At 42.9% G+C, this 8453-nt stretch overlaps 1 protein-coding gene across 1 annotated transcript in view; it reads left to right on the top strand.

The window, feature by feature from the left end:
* The window catches only part of ppargc1b (peroxisome proliferator-activated receptor gamma, coactivator 1 beta), an 82735-nt gene extending 74769 nt beyond the window's left edge, over positions 1-7966 (top strand). Inside the window, exons 6-12 of the mRNA XM_020594015.1 lie at positions 56-101; positions 2256-2320; positions 2800-3445; positions 4359-4416; positions 4830-4948; positions 7454-7563; positions 7723-7966. Coding sequence (XP_020449671.1) covers positions 56-101; positions 2256-2320; positions 2800-3445; positions 4359-4416; positions 4830-4948; positions 7454-7563; positions 7723-7814 — 1136 coding nt within the window. The 3' untranslated portion in view covers positions 7815-7966. The remainder of the gene's footprint in view (positions 1-55; positions 102-2255; positions 2321-2799; positions 3446-4358; positions 4417-4829; positions 4949-7453; positions 7564-7722) is intronic.
* The last annotated feature ends 487 nt before the right edge of the window (positions 7967-8453 follow it).

Genomic DNA, 8453 nt, shown 5'->3' with positions numbered 1-8453 from the left:
CATACAGTATGTTTTGTGATGCATGGTTATAACTGGCTTTTTATTCTGATTGCAGAAAAGCGAGCCTGCCTCTGTCTGCCTCTGAACCCCAAGTCCACAGGGTGAGTAGCTCTACATACACTACCTGCTGTATTTCATGATGAACTGGATAAGATGCTTCATTTTCTTATGCAGTATCCAGCCTTTTCCTGAACCTTTTATGCTCTATAGTGCAGTCAGAGTAGCTTTATCTACTAGGTTATAACCAGCTAATTTGCAAATAAAAAAGACTGCAGCAGCACCGAGCTTACACTTGGTAGAGGAAAATAATTGACTTTCAGGACCATGTGTGATATAACTAAATCAGTCACTTCTGGTACTAACTACAGCTAAACTACGGCTCAGGTGGTGCTTCAGTTGCCCTTTTCTTTTCTAGTTTGCACTAAGAGAACACAAGAAGTAGTGGCTTTTTTTGCAGGGTAGCCAGTGGTGGACGCCAACTGGAAAATCTGCAGTGGAAAATACTTGAATTTGTTGAAATGACCCAGGCCTTTATTTAAACTACCTTTAAAAATTCATAATGTTGATAGTACTTTGCAAATGATGTCAGAGACAGGTGAAAATATCAAAAAAGCATCAGGATAAGGATAGGATAATTGTCATGTTCTCCCAGTTTACTGCTAATGTGTTGCTGTTAAAGCCACAGCAGAACTTTATTTCTTTGTAAAATGTTTAATTTGGCTCCATCACTGGGTCTGGTAAAAGCATTGTGTGTATCTTTAACAGTAGTTGCTGTTAAACGACTTCAGATTAGCAATCCAGCAAATTGGCAGTCTCAGTAATGAGTGAGTGTAACTGCTGAATTCAGCAGCAAAGTTAGCTCATGTAACTTATGATCTCATTTGCTGTTAGTTATAATCTAGAGCCAAAGTGGAAGATAGTATCTTGCAGAGGTAAGAGTATGCCCCGACTATTTTCCCACTTAGTGTCTGATGTAAATTTAAAATGCATTCAGAGAGCTACTGTTCCATATTGCTGAGGAAATGCATTCAACATCCTGGTGACTGTTTATTTATGAGTACTGACAGGCAGCTTCCATTAAGGAGCACAGGGTTGGTTCACAATAATAATCTAATGCCTGTGAACATGCAAATTAGTGAATTAATCACCTTTGCTGAGGCTTTCAAAACTTAACACTGATCCTATTTGGGTGTACTCAGTTATAAAATCTAACACTTCAACATCCAGTAGTCTGTAATTCATACGTTAATGGCAAAGTAAATAGGGTTAGGAATTGGAAAAAGCCTCTGAAATGAACAAAGGTTAACCACTGAGTGACTCCCAGCTGAAACATATCACAGTACTAATGTACATATTTACATTGCATAACAACGTCTGAGAGCACGTGTTGGACCAGAATCTCACATCACTGTTGGTCTTAGACCTGTCACCTAAAAAGTCATAAGGGAGTAAAGATTTGGATAAGATGACAAAATTCTCTTCATGCAGCAAAAGCACAGCCAGGATCCATATCAGTGAGTGCGGTGTAAAGGCACGTCATGTATAATCTCATAAGACTATTATATTCTGAACTTGCAATGAGATAAACCAGCGATTTTTATCCCACGATCCATAATGAATCGAGACCGCGGCTGGCTCACTCAGATTGTAATCTGCGCCAGACAGAGTGCCCTCACGGCTCTTTTCCAAATTTACCTCCCCACTCATCCAGCCTCAAATGCTGGAACGTCTCCAGCTCTAACCAGTCGCAAAGCAGTGGTTTTCCTGCATAAACCTCTAGCATCTGTCCGTCTTCTAAATGAATCTGTCTTCTGAAGCGCTCACTGAAAAAGAAAAGTTTTTTTATTTTATTCTCCTGTTTTCTGTGGAGGGTAAGTAATATCCCGCCTGAAGCCAATCTATTCGGCACTGCGCCTACCTTTCATGGCAACTGGAGAAACAGAAACAGGCAGCCAGAAATAGAAAGCTGAAGAAGAATAGGGGGAAGACAGAGGAGTATATATGGTTGTTGTGATAAGAAATGAGGAGCGACCAGACATGCCAGTAGCATTTACAAAGAAACATAATTCACATTCAGCAGACATCAGCTGAAACTGTGCAGTTTCTAGATTAGGAGCAAAGAGCTTTCACCAGGAGCCTGGTGAGGAGGCTGTTGCTTTACAGCTGATGGGAATGTTTGAAACCTGCAATAGACTCCAACAGGACACTGCAATCTTTAATTTTTCCTTTTATCTCTGTTGTCTCTTCACTCGCAGAGAGTCCCAGTTCAGCACCAAGCCTTTTGAGCAGACACTCAGTGTGGATCTGTGTGGAACAGCAGGTTGACTCACCTTTACTCATCTCTATGTTTGGATATACATCGATGTCAACTGGTTACAACTCTAAAGATACAGTCATAAGCGATAGTAGGTCCAAATCTTACTGTAGTTTGGGAGAACAGGCTACCAGAAAGCCAGGCATCGACTTTACAGAGCTGCAGGTGCTGAATGTTTCTTAAAGGAATTGTTTGGCATTTTGCAGAGTCAGGTGAGAAAATTAGTTCCACATCTGTACAGTAAATATGAAGCTGCAGTTAGCAACTGGTTAGCTTAGCATAAAGACTGAGAACACAGGGAAACAGCTAGCCCCTTCCTGTCCAGGATAACAAGGGCAGGACCTCAAAGGTCACTGCTTAACATATTATAACTGATGACAAATCCAAATGTCCCCTTTTGGTTAAACAAGGAGGTGGTGGACTATTTCTTGCCACAGCACAGTTTGTATCCTGCTCATGTAGGTATCCCTTCCCTCCCCTGCCAGGTCTCACCCCGCCCACTACCCCACCTCACAAATCTGTCGAGGACGAGCTCTTCAAGCCAGCAGAGGGAGGAAAAGCTGGTGGAGGAACAGGTGGCTGCAGCAGTGGCGATGGTGGAGGAAGCGAGTCTGTTCACCCTGCTTCAAACACAAACAACACTAGTGCCACAAAGAGCTCATCCTGGCTGAGCCGCAGCCACCACCAGCGGAAGCTTCCAGAACAGACCGAGCTGTATGCCCAGCTACGGCGCATGGGCCAGGCTGGTGATGGTGACACCCATTGTAAATTTGGTGACCACGACTATTGTGCACTGAGCCTTGGCGAACGCCGCAAACGCAGTGCAGACATGTTTGGTGCCATGTTGCAGGTGCAAAGGAGCAGCGATGGCCTTGGCACCTCAGCACCTGGAGCAGACGGCAATCAGGTATCTGATGTGAAGGGCAAGGAGGATGAGGAGACGCTGGTGATGTCAGAAGGCGCAGAAGCACAGGAGCAGGAGACGACAGTGGTGATATCATCAGACTGCCAGTCAGAAGCAGCCACACCACCAGCCTCAGAGGAAGAGGCAGAGTGCTCATCAGCATCTCGCTCACCCTCACCCACCCTCCACCTCTGTCCAGACTCCCCCGCCAGCAAGACAGACTCTAGGTGAGACAGACTGGGTGTGAGGGGAGGGAATGGGAAAGGAACGTGTGGCTCAAAGAGATTAGATTAACAGTGAAACACAGAAGGAAGTATCAGATAGAAGACAGAGAAATGCAAGAATAGGGTGGAGTCAAAGTGGGAGAATGAGAGAAAGAAGAGTCTTGTATCACTGAAGGGCATTTACACTCTCCAAGTGACTCAGTGTGGCTTTGTCAGCATATTCTGCAGAATAGATCAAACCAACAGCCTCACATCACAGCCTCTACGGTCTGACCCTCCGCCTGTGTAGCTGTAAAAAAAAAAAAAAAAAAGGCTAAAGGTAGTGTTTTGTTTTCTTTTATACAGAATTTGGATAAATATCACAGTGAGCGATGCCTAATTATATAAACACTATATAATGGAAAAGTCTAACATTTGACCATTTCACAGCCTCATCACATCTCCCAAACCTAGCAACAAAAGATCAGGTTTAATGCTGGAGGCTGAAGCCTTAACACCACATGTATGTGGTTGAGATGCACTGCATTGTAGTAGTTTATGTAATTAACACGGCTGTTGTTTTTGATGTAAGTTTTGACGTGATTGATGGTGCATTTCAATCACAAATATCTGCATGTAGGGCAATGCACTGGGCTGTGAAGGAGAGATTCAGTCAACTGCTATAATCTTTAACATGTAAACTTGATTTTTCAGGCAATGTAGTTTGGTTGTTTCACAGAATAAAGTCATTTCTGTTGATGGAAGACAATAAGTGTAGGAGTTTAAGAGAAAAAGTAAAGAACTGGAGTTGGTGGAAGAAAATCTGTGCAGTTCACCCATTTCCTCATGTCTGACATTTCAGTTTCACCTTGTGTCCTTATCTCACTGTCTGTCCCCTCTCTCTGCCTCCCCCCTTTTTGTCCTCGTCCTTCTTTAGTGAGAACTCTGAGATCTGTCCCGACGACAAGCAGAGGAACAAAGCCAAGTCTGATGAGGTACATTCTCACACTACAGTCTCTCCTGTATACTGCAATAGTATAGAATTAAAGAGACAGGCTCAACTGTCCTGAGCTCACCAGCAGACTTTTTTTTGACCCAAGTCAAAAAAAGAAACAGGCTCAACTGTCCTGAGCTCACCAGTGGCCCAGACTATTACACCTAAAGCAAAAAGGCTATGCCCCAGAACATTCAAAGGTGATTTTGGTGCATATGCTTAGACGTGTAATCAGACAAATACAAACTGATAAAGTGTCCTGTAGCTTTTTATGCATACTGCAGCTGCAAGATATGAGTAATACAGTAGACTGCATTTAAATGAACACAGGACATCTGAAGTGTTGAGCCTCAACATGTCTGTATGCTGTATTGTCCTTTGTACTGACTGTTGCCATGGTTTCTCTGTTGCCAGGACAACTGCCAGGTGTTTTACATTCACAACCTGCCGAGCAGCGTGACCCAGAACATGCTGAGGAAACGTTTCCAGGTCTTCGGTAAAGCTGAGGACTGCAAAGTCATCATCTGCAACGAGTAAGTGTCCTGATCTGTGTTCCTCCATCCGAACAGAGGAGACATGGGAGCCTGTTTTTTGTGCTACGGTATGTATGTAGGCAGTGTACGATGCCTGGTTCAGATCACACAGTTCCTTTTTGTCTGATAAGATGGTCACCATGTCAGATTACGCGATCATAAATTTTTGCTATGACTCGGACGAGGGATATGACAGACTACATGTTGGTACCGGACGGCAGAGTCCTGCACGAGGTCCAATTTTGCAAACCCGCACCCATAAAGCTCCCTATCAGACCCAACACACATAGTTAAAATAGACTTTAAGCCACACAGTCGTTCACTTTAAAGTGCCTGAGAGTTGTGTTCTTGAAAAAGTATCTGTTGATGGACGCGGCACCTGGGCTCCATGCAGCTGTTTCCTTATAGTGGAGAAGTGCCTACTAGCTCGCGGCTATCAAACGCCAACACTTTTTGGCACCTTTTACAAGCAACAAAGCTGCTGATAACGTTGTTCTCTCTGTCTGTAACCACGCCAAATTTCTCCTATAGGTCCAACTTGGCCTCTGATATGTATTGTCCACAATTCTGTATTCACCACTGGCCATTTTCACTTTTAGGTTATCCAGTTTGACGCACTGATGCCTACGTTGATGTCTGGGTGACGTCTTATTAGCTGCATGTGAGTTGACGGGTCAAAGGTTGTGCCATAGGCCTTCGCAATAAATGTATCTGTTACTTAGGCTTGATTAAATTATGCTGGATTAGATGTTTAAAAGAAGCTGCGCCTTTATTTTTTTTCCCCAATTGTTCACTCGCTACCTGCCCGCATTTAGTTTATCTTTACCCGCGCTTGGGAGTGAATTTAAACGTATTTTTTACCCGTTGCACATCATTTTTGTGGGTTACCCGTCGAATGTAAACAGAAAAGTGTGTGTCATACTAACAGCTTGTGGATCGGAATGATAAAATAAGGGAATTGGGATTCATTTTATGTAGCAATTAATAACAGGCGTTTTAAGCTAGTAATGAAACCAAAAACTAGCCAGCTAGCCCTGACAGTGAAAGTCAGTATGCTAACATTAGCTGCATGACTCTGATATTTAGGATGATTCTGTCCAGTATACCAAAGGTGTTGTGAACAGAAGATCGGTCTGTGCTCCTCCTCTTGGTCAGCCCCAACACATTGTAGAAGTAGAAAAAAAATTCGGACATGCTAGACTTTGTGTCAGGACCTCGTGAGGCACCCCAGATACAGCATTGGTCATCGTTTGCTATGGCACACTATACAAGATAATCGACTGATTCTCGTATCCGACTTCCTATGACCATCGGGACGGATTGTTATCAGGCTTAAATTGTGTAGTCTGAACCCTGTCTTGTGTCAAAATCTGTTCCCCGTCTAAATGTTTCCTCATTAAAACTGTGTTTCTAGTAGCGGCCCCCTCTGTGGTTATGTGTTAGGGTCAGGGTTCAGAGGAAGCATCCTGACGGGAAACACATCTCGACACAACACCGGCATTAGTTGCACAGACAGTTTAAAATGCAGCCTTTATAATCAGATAATGCTGCAGTGTTATTAATTCATTCTAGATGAAGATGTTAAGTGCTCGAAAAGAACCGAGGTGGTAGGGGTGGTTAATGAAATGTAAATACCTGTAGCAACTCATCACAAATGCTCATCGCAGTTCACCTGGTGTAATTTGCCAACCTGTTGAGACATGAGAATGCAAGAAGGCAGTATTTGTCAGAGGGTCAGAATATTAGGAACACTTATGAATGCAATGTAGTCCAGCACAACACCACCTTTTAACTAAGACCTTAACAATAAACATAATTGAATTTATATTTATGACAATTTCACCAAAAATGAACACTTTGAGCTTCATTAACATAGATGTTAAGTGTTGCATTGAAGTGTGTACAACTGTACAGGTGTACCTAATAAAGTGGCTGGTCAGTGTATTTTGCCTGAAATAAAATGTCAGGCCTGATGGTGCGATTGCAGTTTGTGCTTCCAGTGTTGCTGTTTATGTTCCAATTCAAAGTTGTCATTTTCTGTGACAATTTTTAATCCTCAGTCTAAAATGCTAACTTTATAGTGAAACACAGATTAACAGTGCTGCCGCCAGCCCCCAGTTCAAATGCCACACTTTCCAACGTCTCCCTGATAGAACTGGCGTTGCTCCCTGGACTGAAATGGATCTTGATGTTATTGATGAGCTTTTGTCCTTTCACTTATTTTAGATGTTTGTACTTTTAAAATGAATAGTGATGGCATGTACTTCAGCTTGCATACAAAACAGGCTTTAGGGACAGATCAAATCAGTAATCAGCTAGTTTTTTGTTTCCTTTCTTCTCCATTTCAGCCAATTCATTTAATTTAATTCTTTAACTTTGTACATTCAGAATGCATGATTGAGGAAACATTCCTCATCTGCACTGATGCCATTATGTACTTTCTTTATCTCCTCAAAAGCAAAGTGTCGATGTAATGTGTCTGACCTTCTGCCTGTCTGGTCGCAGGGAGCGCTGTGGGGTGATAAAGATTCGCCAGTCGGGAGTTCAAAGACATTGGAGAGACAGTGGACCTGCGGGCCCGAGGAGACTGACAAGGAAACGCTACATAGACCTTGGTGATGAACACACACACACAATAGAAGGGAAAAAATACTGTAAATGCTCATTACCTAAAAAAAATAGCAAAAAAGACTGATAGGAATGTATTCTACACTTACACAACTTGGATGTTGACCCCTTCCATATAGTGATGACCTCGATTTTCTCTTTTTTAGATGAGGCAGGTCCAGGCCCTGTCAAGAGCAAATATGATGCACTGGACTTCGACACTCTGCTGATGGAGGCCCAGAAGTCCCTGCACCGCTGATGCCACAATGCCCGACTGGCCAGCCTTAGTAAACTGCAAGATCCCTCCGACTACACGGCTCTGCCCTCAGAGAGGCCGCTCAATACCTCCATGCAAGGCAACCTCGCAAAATGTTTACATTTTTACCATTGGAATAAAGTAATGATAAAGACCTTGTTCTTTTTTTAAATTCCTTTCACCGGAGGATACTGCTTAAAAATGAGGAAGCCACTGGGAGTCCAGAGGAGTTAAGAGACAGTGGAGGAAATAGAACTTTTAACAGCAATGATACGACTACGAACAATTGTGATCCGTTCTCTGCTGAACAACGATAACAGCGAAGCTGCTTCCTGTCTGTCAGTGACATCATCGCCCTGCCTTGGAAGAGCAGGTGTGAGAGACCTCTGTAGCAAATCCTTGCTATCCCTGCGTTACATTGGTCGTCGTGGTGTGTTTCTGCGTGTTCTTTGTTCTGTTTGTTTTGTAAAAACACATACAAAAAAATTCCCTCTTTCTGGTCACAGGTGGTGAACCACAAGCTGTGTTCACCATCAAGTTGTGTGGTTGTAAAGCCAGAAAAAGAAAAAAAAATCCTGGTTTGTTTTAATGAAAAATTGAGGCTGTTCTAGGTTTTGAAATCTACCGTGTGTATATTATTCA

This window comes from Monopterus albus, unplaced genomic scaffold (genome assembly GCF_001952655.1).
Source record: "Monopterus albus unplaced genomic scaffold, M_albus_1.0 scaffold21.1, whole genome shotgun sequence".
Classification (NCBI taxonomy): Eukaryota; Metazoa; Chordata; class Actinopteri; order Synbranchiformes; family Synbranchidae; genus Monopterus; species Monopterus albus.
Note: the sequence above shows the minus strand (reverse complement) of the source record. Positions and strands in the feature narration are given on the sequence as shown.